This window comes from Camponotus vicinus, unplaced genomic scaffold (genome assembly GCF_025532165.1).
Source record: "Camponotus vicinus isolate PSW18456_S1 unplaced genomic scaffold, iyCamVici1.0 SCAF_3, whole genome shotgun sequence".
NCBI classification, from domain to species: domain Eukaryota; kingdom Metazoa; phylum Arthropoda; class Insecta; order Hymenoptera; family Formicidae; genus Camponotus; species Camponotus vicinus.
In genome coordinates, this window is record NW_028141967.1 from 22,896,389 (window position 1) to 22,917,553 (window position 21,165).

The 21,165-nt window shown below is 37.1% G+C and overlaps 1 protein-coding gene across 5 annotated transcripts in view; it reads right to left on the reverse strand.

Moving 5' to 3' along the window:
* The window catches only part of LOC145967851 (ras-related protein Rab-37), a 146,936-nt gene that overhangs the window by 52,334 nt on the left and 73,437 nt on the right, over positions 1 to 21,165 (reverse strand). For all 5 annotated transcript variants that reach the window (XM_083092864.1, XM_083092867.1, XM_083092863.1 and 2 more), the window contains 3 exons: positions 19,203 to 19,321; positions 15,605 to 15,883; positions 2,564 to 2,674 (listed from right to left, as the gene is read on the reverse strand). In XM_083092864.1, the coding sequence (XP_082948990.1) occupies positions 2,564 to 2,674; positions 15,605 to 15,883; positions 19,203 to 19,265 (453 nt within the window). In that variant the 5' untranslated portion in view covers positions 19,266 to 19,321. The remainder of the gene's footprint in view (positions 1 to 2,563; positions 2,675 to 15,604; positions 15,884 to 19,202; positions 19,322 to 21,165) is intronic.

Consider the following 21,165-nt stretch of genomic DNA (forward strand, 5'->3'; position numbering starts at 1 on the left):
AGTTATTTGTAAGAAGAGAATTTGTATAACAATTGCGTATAAGTAAAGAGAAAAACCTTGGGAAATCTCGACAGATATAGAATCGCGCAGCGGAACTTATAATACTTTGCTCCAAGAATATTTTATGCCCGGCGGGGATATTCAAATAGACCGAAACATGGGTTTAATTAAATATTAATTACTTATATATTAATTATATTAATTACTGTTTCCCGAGGGGAAAAATACGCCTCGGTGATTTCGCGAGCGATTTCTCCGCGACGCGGTTCCTCGGTAACAAAATGAGACTTTCCATGCGGGAGAGCGTCCAAAGACGACGACATTCACGAGAGATAGTTTCTCGCGTTACCGGTGAAACCCGTGGCTAAGCGGTCGTTTGATAGATTGCAATTGCAACTTTCTCGACGATACGGTAAATCGAGTCGGCGAACACGGCCGAGAGAGACGTGTTCTCGTAACTGGAAAGTCGGCGAGTCGACGTCCCATAATCGTCAATGTCCACGATTTTTTCGCCGCGACAAGGATAAATAACAAAATCCTCGGCAGGTATGAAAAATACAAGCGCAATGAACCGCGCAAAACTTCTTTACACTTTTTGCATATTTTATGGACAATTTCATATTTAGAATTATATATTTGTGCAAATTTTATCGCGACAAAAAAATATTTTCGAATAAATAAATAAATACCTTTAAATAAATAAATAACTTTTTCATGCGCGCAGGATATTTTGATACAAAATTAAGTATTGAGCGAATTTTTTAAACGTAGAGAACGTTATAAAAACATACATGTACATTTGGACATATATATATATATATACACATTTTTTGCGAAAAATATTTTTCTCCGCTGCCGCAAAATTTGCAAAATATCACAAATAAATTCTATGGGTTAAGGAGTCGACGTGAAGAATAGGATTGGGCCGTAGATGCACGTACCACGCGATTTACGTTAAATGCCAAGGTCGTGCTAAAATCACACGATGATCCGCAAGTCGGCCGCTACCGCGGTCGGTCGGTCAATCTCCTCCCCCGTAATTGCATAGTTTGTATCACAAAGACTTTCTCTCCGCCGGCGAGTCTCCATCAAAGGCGAGTGCAAGCCAGCCACCTGAAAACCTCAATATTCAAACGCCTCTGTGTAAAATCCCACACAGACCGAGCCCCCTCCTCCCTCCCGAAGGTATCTACATCTCCCTCTCTTCCCCGTCTTTCCCATGATTCGCGAGAGCTTGTGTCGAGCGGAGAACAAAAGGGAGGGGTCCAAGCCACTCGCTCCAACGACTCTTTTTCGAGGCTGATGCCCCCCTTTCTTTCTCTCCGATAATCGTCGGTTGGACCGCGAAAATATCAAATATGCAAACGGCAACTCTTAAGGTTCTCCCTCAAATCGAAGTGACGAGGCCTTAAATCGAATTTCTCCCCGACGAGAAACGCACGATCGCGTTGTGCGAGGAGAGGCCTGCCATAAATATTCATTCGATGGATCGCGACAGATCGTGCGGTGCGGTCCGTAACGCACATAGACACAAGGTCCTTTATCTTCGAGAAGGAATACTAAGCCGATCATGCAGCGAATGATGCATCGCCGGTATTTGGAGCATAAAAGTGTACGCGATGTACACTTGCGCGAGGGTTGTTCGCAAATAGGGCGCGTTTATCAAGCCCTTCCCGCCTCAAGAGTTACGAGTTAAGAGTTTACTTTGAGCTAAGAACTCCAAGTCAAACGTACGCGAGAACATGTACTATAACTCAGCCTTGAAAATCTGCGTCTAGATACATCGGATGATATCTCACCATTGGGCGCAATTCACATCTGCGATGCAATAGCTGAACGATAGTATTATTGTAACAAATGTAGTTGCGAGAAACTTGCACCAATTGAGATTTATAGGAGAGATTAGTTTTTCCTCTAGATTTATGTGAGAAAATATTCATAACTCTAGACAGATAAGCGCAAACAATTAATGGCAGCTTAGAAAACTCTAATTATGTCAATTGTTGTTATTTATTTTTTTTCCGCGTTTTCTTCGATTAGATCGTCCGATACACGATCAACAATTTGCATGACAAAATCGCATTGAATGTATAATGAGATATGTATGAATGCATGTTGCATCATGTTGCTCGCATTGTCAGACGTTGATACGTCATCGCAGGACAACGCAATTCCGCTTGAAGTGCATTATAATTGATAGACAAAGAGAACAGGACAAAAACGCATATAACTCCGCTAAAGAGAGACTAATATACCTTCCAGCCCACATATCGGTCTTTTTCGCGGAGAGAAAGGTCATTAAAAATAATTGTAACTTTAATCCGCAAAGCGTGAATATTAAAAAATTATATCGAGAAAAATTGTACAAATTAACGACAGATCGCTGATGTAAATTAAGGGAGGACGAATAAAGGAACGCAAAGGTTTCGAGTTCATAACAGAAGTTTCGCTGCGCAAGTTTAACTTCGCGAAATAGCACTGAGAAACTACGTTCCAATGGACGTTTCGACAGACTGGAAGGACTTTTTAATTAAATATCTCGACGGTGGAGACTGTTACTTACCGTAAAACCGATACCGACGGTGGCCGCAAAGTTTCCCGGCTGGAATCTTCCGGTATCAAACTGGACCAATAACGAGGTCTTGCCGACTCCGCTGTCGCCGAGGAGGATTGTCTGCAAGCACACAATAGCACATGAGCCGTGTCCAATCGGTATCAAATCGCCGAAACTTTATCTCGTATTAGAAAAAGCAGTTATTTGTCGGGGAGAGAAAAAGAGAGAGAAAGAAATTTCGCGATTTATCTCGAAGGAAGAAAATTTGTAAGACACATATTTCTCTCCGAACTAATATTTTTCTTATGCGAACATTTCCGTGTCCTCTCCTCCCCCCGGTGGAGAATACCGTATAAATATTTTCCCCGCTGTCGTTTTGGCGCGAAACGAACAGCTGTGCTGACAAAGAGCTTATAAAAGCATTCGCGAACGCAATTACGAGGATCAGTAAATTTTTTCCGCTCTAGTCAAGTTTGGTGAACCTCTCAAACGCAATCACTGTCCTATTTTGAAATTGTTTGATCCGCTACGGATTGAGAGGAGAGAGTTATAGAGCGTAGGAGGAAGGGAGATGCAAGTAAATAACGGTGACAGGACGATATATCGGATACGCAACTTGCCCAATCAGTAGTAACATCAAAGTCGATTGTTACCGATAAACGATCGATATGCAACGCAACGCAGTTCGACATCTATTCGCATTCATCTCGCGACGCTTGTTTAAAACAGATCGATACCGTGGACTATCAACATTGTTCTCCTCCTTGCACAACTTTCCATAGATAGCAGAGCGACGATTCCTTTAAATGAACATGCGATATTATACTTATATCGAATTCGAGATATGTGAATATGAAATAGAGATACAGCGTGAATAAAATATATGTAACATTATAATGTCATTAAAATATTTTAATGTATTTTATCACGTTATAATTACGATACATAATGTGTTGTAGAATTATTTAAATTTTTGTTGTAATCAAAATCAAGTATATTAGAATATATTAGAACGTCTTCTAAAATTGTTTAACATAACATTTGTGCTTCAATTATGCTTGATTTTCATGATTAAAAAAATATGGAAATATCATAAATTTTTTAGATTATTTGTCAAATAATTTTCAATTTATTGAAACTTAAGAGTTTCTTCAGATTCTTGAATACAAATCCGATATCAAAACTGAATTCAAAATGGCGAAATCAAAATATAACGGATATCAAAATTTAAAAAATTATGGTAGGTTCGTATTTAATGATCTGAAAAATCCTCAAGTTCGCATAAATATTGAAAAATGTTTTTCGATAAAATCTCAATGATTTAGTTCACAATTTTTCCGCAATAAATTCTATATTTATAATCATGAAAATCTTATGAATCATAATCAATACAACAGATTCCTTTTCAGATTTGAAAATCCTAACAACATATTTAATTTTAATTGCAACAAAACTTCTCAAGGACATCACATACCGTAATAAAAAAATTGTAGTAAAACATTAAAATAGCTTTCTCATGAAACTTCAATCTACATAATGAAGGCAATTTCAAGGCTAGACTCATGCTCAGCGTCAAAGAAACCATTTACTGGGAAATGAGTGTCTCTCTTTGTTGTGAAAGAAAGCTATTTTTCATACTACTATGCAACCATTACTGTACTGTTGTACTGTGAATATTGTGTAAGTATGACTGCATTATTACATTGTGATATTATACAATTAAAAAAAAAAGAAAATTGCCTTTATTTTCTCTTTCTCTTTCTCGGTTATTTATTGGTCGATTTTTTTTATTCTACTTTATAAGGCTACCATGATCGTTGTCAAACAATGGTGAGAAGATATGTATGTTTGTGCACGAGAATATCAATGTGCCATCTATAGCGAAACAAAACGTCGGTTCGCAGATAGGTGAGTTCATATGGCTGGCAGGTGCGCCTCCATATCTTGACGAAGAGAATCGTTGTCCTTCACCTGACGATAAAAGCATGTCACCAACCGATCGGTGAAGACCGAATGGACAATAAGTGGTTAAATGACATAAAAATGACTCTTAACACTCTTTGCAACTTTATTACCGAGAGAGAGAAAGAGAGAAAGGCGCCTGTACATTGAAATATAAATGCGTTTTTTATGATGGCGTACGACGATGATATTTTTAGACCTGGCATTCACAAGATTCTACCCACATTTCTCGGATCTGAGCATAACTCGTGCATCACTATCTAGAAGAGAGCCATGACTATTTGTTACGTTTCATAGAAGTGATTTATGAATACTTTCGAAAATGATTTTAAAACTGAAAAAAATACAGGATACATGTATACGAAATTGTTCCATAAAAAGAGTTTAAAAAATCATTAAAAAAATATATCGAAAATTTCACACGCTTTTATATGTTCACGCTTCTTTAAATTTAAATGACTTTTGACAATATTCGTGTCGAATTCATATATTTCAACGATAGCTGTCAAAATATATAACATCTTAATAGAAAAATAAAAGTAATCTAGATATTCTTTATACTAAACTTTTTCAGTAATTATTTCAAATCGTTTTAAATGATTAAAAAGTGCCATTTAATTGTTTCTATTGTTTCTATTAAATATTATATAAGTGAAATGTTGTACTTTCTTATTTATAAATTAATGGTTATTGAGATCATTTAGACAAGGATAAAAAAGAAGATATTCCTTCATTTTTAAAATCGACTTGTTTAAAAATGGAATCTCATATCTAAAAGAAGATTCCACATATTCAACTTATTCTTGTACAAAAAATAATTTCTTTCTTTGTAATTTCGGAGGCATTCCGTATAATGAAGCACGACGACACGTAGCTAAGTAAATTTATAGATTGCAAAATTGCTGAAACTGATTGCGCAGCGCGTAGTAGAAGGGAAATTAAACTTGCAATTAATAATCGCGACGTGACTAAAGAGCATTCTTACTGACGCAAAGGGAAGGCAGCACGATCTCGACGTTCAATATCCCGTTGCGTGTCTTAGAGGTGCTCCGCTTGAATCTCTCGCAGGGAGACTTTTTTTACTTCTTATTATCGTCTTATCGAAGGCAAGTCTCTCGGAAGAGAGAATCTTTCGAAGATCGCAAACGATGACCCATCGAGAAAAATAAGAGCGAATGCGCGAAGAGGGCCATCGAGAGAGCCGCAAAATGGGATACTTTCGACGCCGACTTTCAGAATCTCGTTTTTGCAAACGAGATACCGAGGATCCGCGCCCGGATGTCACATCGCGAGGCCACGTGGATTTACAATCCCCCTGAGGGGGAGCAGGAGAGGGAGAACCCCGAAGCGTCGGCGTCCCCTTCGCACGTGGGAAATTTCCATTGAAAGATTCGCAGAGACCCCCAGGGGGTGGTCGTGACGAGTGTCGGCGAATGTGTCGGCCTCAGGGGCGGAGAAACTTAATTCACTGCCCTTCCTTCCCCGTCTCTCTCGCTCCTTCTCGCTGCCTCTCGCTCCTTCCTGCCTTGATTCCCCTCCTCTCGCTTCCCTTCTCTTTTCCTCGCTCTCTTTTCGCTGCCGATCTACCACTATGTTCTATGTTCTCCTCCTTCTTCCACCCTCGACGGGAACCCCGTCGCTTCTTTGTGGATGGTTGCTCCGCCGCGCGTTTTCAACTAATTGCCAAGTAATCGCCGTGGGTGAGCGTTAAAAGCTCGCTGCGAGCCGAAGAGGATTTCGTTGTACGATGACCGAGTCGCGCGAAAATCGCTTCTCAGAAGCTGTTACATCGCCGGAGTTGTAAGGATTATTTTTATCCGAGGAAATTAAGATAAAAAATGAAGATACGAAGCAAAAATCTCGACGTACAAATTTGACGTCAATTCGATAGTAAAATACAAAATACTCTTCTCTTAACTTTAAAGGCAATATTACGAATTAAATATTTAATCTGATTAATGCTACGTTAGTTTCGATCAATTATTCAAAAGCCATAGATTGTACAGATAATCTATTAGCTTTGACCTATTAAGCAGAGCGCCGTGTCCGATAATCTATTAGCTTTGAATCTAAAATATCTGTGCTATTTTAAGCAACAGAAAAAAATTGAAGCAGGGTTTCGTGATGCACGTCATGGTGACAATAGTTTCGTTACGGATGGAGGTGTGAAGGAAATTTGAAAGTCAATTTTATTTTTTTAAATGGAATAACATTTTTTTTATGATCGAATTCTACAGAGCGGCAAATTCTGGGAAATAAAGTGCACGTGTTCCAAAGCTAATAAAGAGAAAGTTTCATTCAATTTAAGTTAGTAGTCATGGGGTTTAATCAATTTTTTTATATTAATAGCAAAAATATTTTGGATGAAGAGAGTTAGTAGTCAATCTGCACATATGACTGATAATATGATAAATCTATTGTCGTCTACTCTTTCTCTCTCTTTCTCTCTCTCTCTCTCTTTTTTCTGTAGGACGCTTAATTCGCAAAGAACGTTTTATCTTCCCGATCATGAATTATTACATCTCGATATTCTTATCGGACAAATTGATTCAAATCAATCGAAAAAATCTCTAGTTTAAATTTTAAAATGACGTTTAATAATCTTAGAATCTTGTTATAGATTACTATATAAAAGAGAACCATTTTTAGCTTTTCAAATGGACGTGGATATCATAAAGTCCGTGATACTTTTTGCAACGAATGTGTTTCTTGTGGCCATCGCGAACAATGATTAACGATCTCGTATGCAATCAGTTGCGATCATTCTTTGCATCTTAATCACTGACTTACAGCTGTGCTTTTTAAGATGCATAATGAATATATTTTTTCATGACCACACTTGTCGCGATAAAGGTTTCTTTTTGTATCGTTTATTTATGGAAAAATCTTTTTGTGAGCGATATCGAAATCACGAAATTGATGAAATCAAGAATTTGTTGTACGTTTTTTAAAAAATTAAAATCTTGTCTATAATATAGGAGCAAATATAAAAGAGATTGGATTAATGTTTATCGACATTCAATATCTAATTTTACATTTACTGCATCATCTCATGTGATTGTGTATAAAGGATTATATACAAGATTGAACAAGCTAGTTAAAATTATGACCGTGGATTACGAGATGCCTTGCTCTATATAAAGAGATGTCTCCTCAAATCGAAATTTTCTTTTATATTTTTGAGACGTCAACTTTCAATCTATTCTCTTTTGAAACTATATCCATATAATCAATTTTATCGAAAATTTGTCTTTAAAATTTCTAAATTATTTATCGACTACTTGAGATACAAAATAGGAGTTTAATTTTTACATAAATTAAATCTCTATCTTGAAAATTTTTTTCGGGATCCAAAGGAAAAAAATTGAGATTGAAAAAAAGAGTAAAAATTCAATTTGGATGTCAAGATTGCAAGACTGTTCATTAATAGACGTTTTTTAATGAAGTATGTTCCTGAACACAGGCCATAATTGTAACGGAAATGTAAAGTTGAACGCGATTGGTTTACGGAACAGTCATAAAAAACGTGATCGTAAAACATACCATGGACAAGCCGTAAAAATTTACGGACTAGAGAGGATATTGCAGAATTCACAGGTTATCACAATATGGTCCTGTCAAACGAGTCCTCCCTATAACGGTCTCTAGTGGAGAGAAGCATTTTATGAACTTCAGTCGGATATATTCTATCCTAACTTGTTTTTTTTTTATAATAATAAATATTCTAGAGATAACTATAAAAATATAAAATAATTTACTCTTTGTAAACGTCTTTATATGGTTCAATTATAAATTGAAACATTTTTATTCGACTTTTACTTTGTGCAGAACCTGTACAAACAGAATAAAAAGAATAAACGATCGCTAACAACAGCGAATGATGAAACGTGTCATACACATGTATACGTATGTATACAAATCGCGTTGAGATTTGCATGACACGTGCGTTCATTTGACGTGCGTCCATGCGATATGCGTATGCATGTGTGCATCGCGAGCAGCCTCGCGTTCCAGAACGCATGAGATATCGCGTTACGCATATGTACATTCACGGCCGTATTCCAACGCGTTCTCGCACGCGTGAAGAAAAAAAAAAGCGAGCGTACGAAAATGAAGGCATACGCAGCGGTGCTCAATCAAACGTCATCTCCTCGAGAAAAAGATGCCCGAATAATTTTGAAAATAATCCGCGGTTCTTAGAAAGAAACCTATTTTTCTTCTCCTTTTGATCTCAATTTTTAATTTAATTTATTTTGATATCTTGATATTTTAAGCAATCATAAACTGCCTTTTTTTAAATTGCTTAATCTATAGTTTCATTAAAAGCTTCTCTTTTAAATCTCTACGTGAAAGACTGTTCGTTTACTATTTGAGATATAAGTTAAAAATTCCATTTTTACATAAATTATATAATTATTAAATTTTTATATAAATTATATAATCATATAAATTTATCACAAAATCCTAAAGAAACCAAAGAGAATATTTTCCAAAGCAAAGATTGAAAAAAGGAGCAAAATTTCGATTCGGAAATTCGCGTACATGCAAGCTGTACAATTTGAAAAGTTCCTTATCAAAGGATAAAGGGACTTATCACACACACACAAAATGGATAAAGGAAAGATTTGTCAACAAACAGATCTTATTCGAACCAATACGAGACGCAACGAGCGGAAATCCCACCGCGAAGAAAATGTCCACGATAAAAAATGTAGAGATAGAGCCCGAGACAGAGGAAAAGAGAACAAAGGGGGACACGAGTCTTGGTCTTTAAGGAGGCACATTCTCCGACTGCGGGTGCGAAAGGAAAACACGGGAAACACAACAAGAGTTTAGAGGAATATTCGATATATCGCGCGCGCGGAAAGCGAAATATCCGCGAAGGATCAAAGAAAGAACGTTCTTTCGATATGTACGAGAATTACAGGGAAAAAAAGAGCGTGACAATCCTCTTACATTTGAACTTATTTCAGAATAAATTTAAAAATTTCATTTATTTGTTGGCAAAATATCCCTCCGTTAAATAACTTGGTAATATTTTTTCCCCTGCGATCCCGCGAAAGTTCTCGCGGACTTGAATTTTTTTTTTATGCAGCCTTTAGCCGGGGACAATGCCGCTTTTCGTGGTCGCGACGTTCAATGGCGCATGACAAGGCCGTGTGCATTCGTATGCTAATCGTCGACGAGGCGGAGGGAGAAAAGGAAACCGAGGAAGAAACAGAGGAGACGACGATTCACGCTCGCGGTATACGACCGATAAACGCGAGCGTGGGTTGCGACTCGTTCTCGTCGAGATAAAAATCGATGTTTCGCGTTTTCTCTTTAACATGCCACATCGCACAGTATCATAGAAATCATCAAAATTCGATGCGAATGTGATCTTAAAAAAATGATGAGGTGAAGTAAAAGAAAGATTAAATAAAAATGAAAAAAATATAAATAAATAAAGTAAAAATGCAAAGATATAATAAAAACATGTAAGTGTCACATTCATCGACATGCAATGGACGTATTTAAATGTATCTATTATTTGAATAAAAATAGTTTTTTGAATATCGCATAAAAATCCATCGTTATAAATGGTAGCAGATCAAATAAAGTCCATTTAAATCGCAAAATATGCGATATAATATACAGTGCATTTGTTTCATGATACATTGACCACATCCTACCGTAACATTTATACGCGATTGATGGTTTTTCCCAGAAAAAATCTCGTTTAATATATAAGAAATTAAAAAATTCAGGAAAATTCCACGTTGGAATTCTGTCGTAAACAGGTAGAATCAAAGGGAGAATCAAGCTTCCGCGCCGCCGCGAGAATTTGATCGACCACGCGGCGTCCGCTGTCAAAGAGCGGTCATCCTGCAACCGGAGCTCTCAATTTCGGTATCAAAAATTTCCGAGTTACCATCGCCGACAGGTGTCGGAGTACAAATCGCGATGAATCGCGCCGTTTGCGCTCGACAACAGATGTGATTACAAGCAGCGACGAGAAAATTCGACGAGAGAGGATACACCATGAATACACATTGCACGTACGAGCGTCAGTCATAATCCGTCTTGGTTTCGCGCGGCACGTGTCCGTCGTTTGTCTCGCGTAAACAGGGCGGATGCGCAAGGGAGGCATCAATCCTCGAAATGTCGCGGAACAAGATCGCGTTATCCAGGTCGAGTATCGACGTTGCGGCCGAGAAAGGTCAAGCGGATTTTAATGAGATTCGCGCGGTGCCAGGTGCTAGATCCGACGCGTGTTTCGCCTCTCTTCCTCGTCTCCTCGAGAGAGAAATAGAGAGCGAGATCTCTCGAGCGGTAACCGCCGGATAAAAATAGCCCGAGCAGAGTCGCGGTGGTGACGACCGCTGGTTTAATAGAACCTTCCGGCGGCTCTTTGGCGCAACAGCTGCGGGTGGTTAGATTATTATCGAACGGGATCGAATCAGCCGAGCGCAAAATGAAGTCGAGCGAATCCCGCGAGCGGAAACGTCGCCGCGCGCTTTCTCGATGAATAGAGCAAACTCGAAGGGAGAGAGGGAGAGAGATCGTTTTGCGTAGTTTAAAATTGCATTAAAGTCGGCGCGCAATTAAAGAGCCAATTTGCACCCTCTTTGAACGAGAGTGATCGTAAACGCGTGCGGGAGAAATACAATATTTATTTTCCACGAACTTTGCGGAAAATGCGAACTCGTCCCTCGTCGCACATTTCCATATTCGAAGAGAGTATCTGTGCTTTAAAAATATATTCTTACGATAATGATTATGTCACGAATATGTTTATCGGTGCCTGGTGATTCTAACTCGAATAATTTATTAACTATCTCTTCTCACAAATATCAATCCTAAGAATTCATCTGATATTTTTACTTGTTGATAAAGATTGAATGATGCAATAATCGTGATTATTATATATTTCCTTATACGTTGTTATTCTAGGCTGCATTAAAATATGTAAGCTATTCGAAATTTTTCTTCTAATTTTAATCTAACATCTATTTTAAACAGTCAATCATTCTTTTTTTAAAATCACTTTAATTTATAGTTTTATCAGAAGCATCTCTTTCAAATCTTTATAAGTGGAAATCTGTTCGTTTATTGTCTATTTGAGATGCAAAAGAGGGAAATTCAGTTTCTATATAAATTAAACTTATCGAAAATCTGTAAAAGCCATAAACGTGAGGAAACTGGGGTTGAAAATAGGAGCAAAATTTCGACTCGGGAAAGAAGGAATCATAATCGAACAATCTCTATAATTGAAACTTATTATCGGTGAAAACAAGCTCGAGCGGATTTGTAATTGGACAATTCATTTACTATTGAAGTTCTACTAATAATTAATCAGAGTTTAATCGATTGTGAAAAAGGTAATATTTTCCTCTCTTAATCAGCAACTGCCTTAGTTGACGATTCCAGTCAAACGAGCAGACAGATCGTGACATCTGCAAAAAAATATCGTCTTCTCGACGGGGTTATCGCCTCGCGATACCTCGCGTATCCTAATCGCGTTCGCATATCTCGACGAGCGTATGAGTTGTCTTATCGAGAGAAGATCCGTCGTATATTTCCGGAGCAATGATCGTCGCAACTGGAATCTAACAAGCGGACGTGACGATGTCGCGCATCTGTCTTGTGAGCAGATCATGAAACCGGCGACGAAAAAGACGTATCGCGTAGTTTGAAATTCAATGGGGCAACGAGTATGACAAATATCGCAATTGCGTTTCTCGGCAAAAGTGTTTTCCTTCATTCAGGACCGATTACACATAAATCGCATTCAAAATGTACACCTATAAAGATATAATTAAAAATGAATCTTGTATATAACTGAAAATATACCTCGATCTCTTTTGATTCTTTATTATTATAAATATAATTATAATAATTTATAGTTTATAAACTATATATTAAATACAATTGAGAAAAAATATAACCTGATGCATAAATTTGTGCAGATAATTCGCAGTTTGTTTTCTTTTTTTTACTTATATCTGTGTAATTTATACTTTTTGTATAAATTGTGGAATTTATCAATAAACATACAAGATAATTATATTTACATAATTATATATAATTTTTATGTAAATTTAAAATTTGTGAAAAAAAGGAAAAGGAGAAGAAAAGCAAAAGATTGAATTGCATGCTTAACTTTATATACAAGATTAATTTTAAATATATATTTTTATATACCATATATATGCATAATTTGTTATTTAATAAATAAATAAATGAATAATTCATGAGTTTTTGTAATCCTATTATATAACGAAAATAAAATTATTGTACAAATAAATTTCACCCAGAAAATTTTCACAGTGTTGCAGATTTTTCTTTTGAGATGCAGCTGATATAATATATACAATATATAAATTAAGCATATCTTAATGAACCAAAAATAAACAAGAGAGATTAACAGATCTCTCAGTATCTGATGTTTAATTGCTATTTATAACCGGGAAATATCATTTTATTCGCTATTAATTGTATTGTTGACATACAAATTGAAATAGTCAAATGCTTTAATTAAGTCAAATCAATCGTGCAAACAAATCTACCTAATTTTGCATCGCACTATACAATCGAAGTAGTTCAAATTTATCAATAATATTTTCTCAATTCGTCTATCATCTTATAATGACAGTTCTTCTCGTTGCGTGACACGAAACGAGACAAACGAACTATTTCTCTTCCTCCCTCTTGTCTATTTCCGGACTTCACCCAGAATCCTTCATGCATATATATTGTATATACAAATGTATGTACACGTGTATATATGTATCGCGTCGCTTTCTGCATTACCACGCGGCCGCTAACTCAATTGGTATGCGACTGATGCGAGTCCAACGCAGATGCATGACCGCCGTTGAGGTCAGCGCGTTGTCTAGTCGAGGCTAGCTCGACACCATAGGCTCCGTTGTGAAAAGATACTATCGGAGAAAATTAATCTCGCCTTATCCGGAAAAAACGAAACTTTACCGAAGATATAATAATCTTGCGACACGAATATATAACTAAATTGCGAGAATTTTCGAATCGAAATTTTGCTTTTATTTTTTTACCTTGATTATACATGTATATTTCATATTTATGGATTCGATAGAATTTTAATGGATTTAATTTATATAAGAATTAAGCTTTTACACTTTATATAATAAACGAATAGTTTTCTTAGATATTTAAAAAAGAAGCAAAACTGCAGATTAAAAAAAGAATGATTTGACTGCTTAAAGTACTAAAAATAGATGTTAGACTGAAAGGAGAAAAGAGAGACTTTCAGTCTCGGATTTGTGAAGGAGTTTCTTTAGAATTTATTAGAATAGATGCATTCAAAATCGCGAAAAGTTTGCAAAGTCGCTAAAAAGTGCGAAATATACCTTGCTCGCGGGAAGTTAGTTTAAGAATCTTATCGGTTTTATCGGAAAATCATTGCATTTTTCTGTAAGATCGTATTCGAAGATGCTGGAAGCTCGCGGGTGTTTTTGTTCGAACTCGGAGAAACGCGACACAGAAGCGGAAATGTGGAAATGAAGCGAAGGAGCAGGGAAAAAACCTGGAGGAAGGACGAAACCGCGCTCTTCTCTTCCCTTAATTCGATATTTATCTTCTCCCTCCCGGAGAATTTGCAAAAATCGAGAGCCGGTTGCCGCACCGGGGTCTTCAATTATCCTTTATAGGCGGTACGAAGTGAGTACTGACGAGGTGCCCGGACAGGCCCGAAGAAAGTGCAAGGCAAGAACCGGCTCGAGAGGTGCGCGGTTAGACCCCCTACCGGTTTTACTTGGTCCCCCTTAGTATGTGTAGTAGCTTATTCAAGCCTGCCAGTCCCCCTTCATCCACCCTCTCCTTCCCTCTACGTCCTTTACGTCTTTCCGTCCCAGTTGAGTAGTCACGAGAGAGAACCCTCTCCTTAATTGCGGCGGGGCAACCGAGAAAAAGTGTTCGATGGCTTCTGGGTTCTATACTTTATTGCCGCGGCGAGTCTCGCGGCTTGGAATATAAAATTAAACATCGAAAAAAAAAGCACGTCGCGTCGTATATTTCGCGCCAATAACGTTATTGCTGTTTGATCTGAGCTGAAATTCATCGGGAAAACGGCTTCGCGAAGGATCTTTCAATTGAATTTCCACCAGATCTCATGGATACTCGCGCGACACGCGTGTCATATTGATCAATTATTATGAAAGATTCGAAATTGAATAAGGATCTATCCTTAAGAACTTAAATAAAAAAAATTATAAAATATATCAGGAATACCTATTCAACATCTATATCTCTTTACGGATGATATTTATTTCCCATTCGATTTTATATTCATGCATAGAAAATTTATAAGTGAAAAATAAGATGTTTATCAAAAGTTCGTGAATACTGTAGAAATATGATTCAATCATTACTATAGATGCATAATTTTGATATAGCGATCAAAAAGTAATAGGAAAATATTATTCATCCACAGAAAAATAATAAAAATAATTTTGCACGAGATTTCAAATCTGTCCGCAGATAACATTTCGAATGAAGAAAACAACGATAAGAAAAGGCGGCGAAGAGAAACAGAGTAATCTTACGACGAGCTCGTGGAACGGTCGGGCAGCTCGCAAACGAAGGGAGGAGAAGGACAAGGCGACGAAACGGAGAAAGAAACGATGCTCGATAGGAGCGGAGAAGAAGAGAGAGAGAGAGAGAGAGAGAGAGAGAGAGAGAGAGAGAGAGAGAGAGATACTGGCCGAGAGAGCGAGGGAGAAAACGTAGACGCGAGATGATGAAGGACGGGGAATCGTCTCGGAGGCCGTATCGCGGGACCCCCGGCATTCCCGATCATTATTCCACGGTTTCGCCGAGGAGAGGAGGCTGCCTTGTCCTTGGCACGAAGGAAAGGTTAACCTCGTTGCGTATGTTTGCGAGGTACCGACACGCGCGTACTTTTATCACGCCCGATATAAATCCAAGGCGTTTTATTATTGCAAGAAAAAGTTCCTTAGAGAGGTGGGAGAAGAAACTTATTTTTTAACATGCAAATAGAAGTGATTTTCTCATTGAATTAATGAGGAGAGGAATTATGTCGTATTTCTACGAGAATTTAGCGATTCTTACCTTGTGCGCAAAATTGTCATCTTTCTCCTGGTCCTTTTTCAAAGAGCTCCTCACGTGCTCAAAGTCGCTCGTTGTTCGGAACGTTGTATTGTAGTTATTGCCGAGCACCTCGGCAGGTGGCTTATAATCGCGGTATCCGGTAGGCGAGGGCGTCTTATTGAGGGGTCGTTCCCCGGTTGCGGGTGTAAGGCCGCCGGAATGGGCACTCGTGACGGTGGATGAGCGATCGTCGTCCATCTCGAACACGTCGTCGCTTATGCTGTCCTCGGCTGTCATAACCTGCGAAATATAATTAAAGAACGGTCTTTGAATATCTCCGATGGTCCTATATCTTCTCAGTCTATAATTTTAAAATAATTATATTTAATATATGCTTATTCCTGATTTAATGTGAACAAATTTATTGACTGATAGACAATTTAATTAATAAATGTTTATTATATATGTAATTAGTTAGCCTACAAGCAAATTAAATTATTGCATAAATGTATAATCAAGACTAATATATAATATTTATTGAATGTATTGTAGTATACTTTGTAATTTGTATTTATTAATTAAAAATTACGTTATCAGTAAATATAAATTATCTTAAATATTACAATTGACTGAAATTAACATAATTGAGTAAATCAAGAATAACTCATTTATAACATTTATTCAATATATGAGATATAGTTAAAATATGCAAAGTTACAAATGTACTTTTAACTCAAATTAACTGTACACAGTATAATTACATTCGTTTTATCTTTAAACTGATTCTACCACCAGATCGTCATTTAATGATTAAAATAAACTGACGTGTTAGCTTTACAAATTCAATTGTTGCGCGGAAGTCGGTCGAGAAAGCTTAGCATCCGCGATCTGCGAGAGATCCAGTTTGCCACCTTGAGATTATCTCACTGTAAAATCTCAAGGCTGCCCTTTAATCATCTTCGAAAGTGTTGTGTCGGACGCGAGCAAGACCTTGCGATAACTTCCCGATAACTTCTCTCGCGAAATGCTTATCGGACATATTATCAAAGCTACTGGAAACCAGAACCAGTCCAACCAAAATCTCGTATGTCATCGTCGTGCAGAGGCGAATGCTGAAGTAACTATCCTTCGACCGTCCGACGTCTTCATCTTCGCAAAACGTACGACATTGTAACGTTGTCGAGATACTTAAAGCCAATTAATAAGTCCCCAGCGAAATATCAACGTCCCAAGATGTAACATTTAGATCCCGATATGGTCGTACACGATCGTAAAATGAGGCACAACCGAGTATATTATTGGACTCTCTTATGGAGTCGCGAGTGCGATGCAAACGATTAACTCGCCAACATGTCACGATATTTATTTCGATCTCTCACCTGCAAAAGCGAGTCTCGCGATTAGTAGCCTCTACGATATTTCTCGTATCACCGTTTTTTTTTGCTCCGCGACTCGTCTCGCCAGCCACAATCATTTCTATTTTGATATCTTATGAATATTATATGTTCGGACTGCATATTTTGAAGAATTTACTGCGATATATGTCGCGTTTCGGTAATAAATTACTCTTAATATATTTAGGATTAATTACAGATATTTAGGATTAATTACATTTATAATTACTCTTAATATATTTAGGATTAATTACAGATAGATTAATTTAATTAATATAATATAAATATAAAAGGGAATGTAATAATTTGATAAATTACTAAATTTATTAAATGTACTAAATATTATTATAAATTACCGTCTTGATATTTACAGGACAATTTAATTTATTTGTAAAGTAATTTAATTAATACAGATAAATTTTATGGATAAATTTATATTTATTAATTATATTACTCTATTAGTACAAAAATTACTATAAATCACGGATAATTTAAAATAATATTTAGTGAATTTAGTTTATTACGTTTATTTACTGTAATATAAGATAATTTAATTAATAAATATAAATTTGCTTCCTAAAATTTATATTAATTAAATTGCTTAACAGTAAATAAATTTTTTACTCAACTAATAATTCCAAAAAAAATCGTATTTAAATCGAATTATATCCTCCCTTGTGTAGAATAAAAATTATCAGAAGACGTCTCTCAGAGTTAAATGCGCGTTCGAAATATGATGCGAAATTTGCGAACCGTGATGTCACGACGACGTTGCTTGTTGACATCGAAAGGAAGCTCACAAGGAATCGATAAATTTACATGAAGACGAAAGGCGACCGGCATACATGATTTATGGCACTGTTCTTTAGCGAAGAGGTACCGAAGAAAAAGAAGTCCGATATAATCTCTAGCCGGCTGCCCGTTGAATATTTTAGCTCCGCGAAGGTTATCCCAGCAGCGGCTAAAGTACTTTGCGTATTCGTCGCACGGCTTAATGGTTTTTATCGACAGCGCGTACAAATGATGGCGTAGGGGCGGATTATTAGGCAGTACTATCATTAGCTCTCGCATCGATTATTGACATTACGGATTCGATACCTTGTGAAGGTAGTATTTCATATCCTTTCTTTCTTCTACCTCTACAGACGTACAGATACCGGTTGTTCCGAAGTTGCTCAAGGTTTCAATTAACTTATAGAGATACTATAATGTCATGCAATTGCATCAAATATGACAGATGTCACTTGATAATGAATACATTCGTTTCTCTCCCATGTGGGTTATTCTCCATCTCACTTTATCGCATATACGCATTATTAATCTCGTCTCCTGAAGGGAAAGTGCGTTTCGCATACAGCGATTTTTTTGATTACACGAAATCAGTTCAAATAGATGTATGTATATATTAATGTAAAATCGAGATATATAATTTCGGCAGAGATAAATATTGTACATTTTTTTTAATCATAAAAGACAAGTGTATTTTACCAATAATTTAATACTTTAAATAATATGCTTCAATTATTTTGTCTCAAATTTATCAATATATATTTATCAATATATTCTTTTTGTTTCTACATAAAAGTAATCATATAATTTAATTTCGAATATATTTATTTTTGAAATAGTTTAAAAAATTCTTTTTTTTTAAGATGATTATCTCTTCTATTTTTAAATAAACGCGTGAGATATCTTGACTATACAGAATATAAGAAATGTCAAAGATAAACACTGTCATCAGATGAAATGCAATCGAAATACACGAGAGAACAATGTCGTTCAAACTAAATACTTGCCAATTATCGATAGTATTGAAATAGATGTGTATTTGCGCAAGCATTTCTGGAATAGCAGTTTAGCCAAGATAATCTGCCGATCTGGTGATCTATCACTGTCCGAAAGGAAGATTCGGTCCCTCAAAAAAATAAAGAGGGGGATGAAAATTACAGCTTCGAGAGAGTGCCCTATTGATCGAGCACGCCAGATGCTTAATCGAACGCACGATCGATGGTGAGCCCCGTGACCCGCGTACAACTACCGTTCTTAGGATACCTGCCGCACCGGTTCTTCGCGCTCGTTACTCAACACGACGACGTCGTTGCCTATATGGCACCGGTGATAAAGTCGACGACGGATAATTGGGTTGCGAAAGCGAACCCGCGTATCGAGGGATACCGTGGCACGTCGAGTGCGTGGACGATCGATTTTTCCAAGAATATACTTACATTAAGGGACGCCGAAGTGGGAACCGTGACCATGGATGAACCATCACCAGCGCCGCCTCTCATTGTGCCCCTCTAAATGCGAATATCGTCCCTCGGTGATCGCCGGTCGCATTGGGTCACTGCCAACAGAAAAATCACGCCCATCGGGTCACTGCACGGTCCATTTAATCGTTGTAGGAAGAAATAAACGGTCTGTCGCGCGGAATTTTTATGTAAGGCCATGTAATTTTAGAAAGGACGACCTTTCAACTTTTAGAACATTTTTTTAAAAATTCGAAAAGTGTCTGGAAATTCTACTTTTTTGAAAATTCCATATACGACATACATGTGTACAACTTTAAACAGTTATTCAAATAATAATAATTATTATTATATAAATATATTTATTATATAATAAAATTATATAATAATTTATTGTAATAAAATTTATTATTATAATAAAGTTATATGTAATTGTTTAGTAATAATTTTCATAATTATTATCAGTAATAATATCTTAATATAAATGATACTTTAATATTAACATTTAATAATTCCTATGCGAAAAATACGACTTTAGGAGAAATGTTATTCTTCAACTTTTTGGTGACTCAATTCTTTCACAGAAATTTATATAATAGTAGAACGTTATCACGTTTCCAGGTGGCTGATTATAAAAAATGTTCGAATATAAATTTATTCTCGAAATGTATGTACGTGTGCTTGGAGACAAAAATCAAAATTATTACATCGATTTAATTTGATAGGAAAATTGGGAAACATCTATCAATTCATTTTCAACCCTCGCCAGTTCACATGCACACATACATACATCTCAAAAAAGGCACAACAAACTCCTGAGATCATCATCTCTCTCTCTCTCTCGACGCTACATCGGTGCGTCTGTCTCTGTCGAGAGCCCAACTTTTTTCTCTCTCTTTCTTTCCCTCTGATCAGTACATTTTATAGTCTACGCGCCCCATATCTTCTCCATTTAATCTTCTCTCCCGTCCTGTCTCTCTTTCTCTTTCTATCCTTTCGACACGTGTGCTTTCTCATCACGTCTCCCTCTCTTTCTCTCTCTCTTCCTTTTATTTCTACGTCTTCGCACGCAACGTGCACGCATCATCTCCGCTGCGTGAAACGTTTCATCTCTCTCGGATAAGCACTCTAACCGCATTCGAGTATCGTTCGTCACACTCGACAGGCAGGACGGCTGTTCCATTCTCTCTTCGCATCTTCTCTTTCCCTCTCTCTTTCGTCTCCCTCGTTCTCTTATTAGCCCCTCTCGCTCGCGTACGGTTCTCGTCTCCGTCACGTGCGCGATCGCTTGGACCGAGAGCCTGTCGTTCGTCTCTGTCACACGTTCTCTCGGCGTGGCCCACCCACTGCAATGAGTTCCACCCGCCCACGTTACCTCTCACGCACTCTTCTCTCGCCGACTGATCATCCGTTGCAGGATCGGGAAGCGAGAGACAAAGGATATTCTTTTTTTTCCTCCGTCAATTACCAATTTCCTAAGCAATTAGGCTAACTGCGATTCGCAAATTATACTACGTTTCGAAAACACGACAGCGAGCAGGAAAAACCACAGAATTAAAGAACATTCGATGTTTTTTTTTTTATATAAATTTCTTCTTGAATAAATACACGTAATCCTCATCTTCTTCAAATTCCTTCTAGTGCAGTATTTCAACGATTTATTTCGTCGATAAACTTCAACGCAAATTGAACGCCGACATTTCTCGTTTTAATAAGACGATAGATCCGACTTGAGAAATGTCGAACGACTAAGCAAAAAGCGGCTCTTCCGCTAGGATGCTTCGTTTATTTTCCGCGGAAATTCCCTATCCTTGAGGACAATACTTGATGCGTTTCTTTCATATTTTTTTCTTCGATTTCTGCGGTCAGCCAAGCGAAACGTTATCGGTATCAGGACGATCGAGAAGAAAGAGATATATTATTTCAGTCTACGAAATGACTC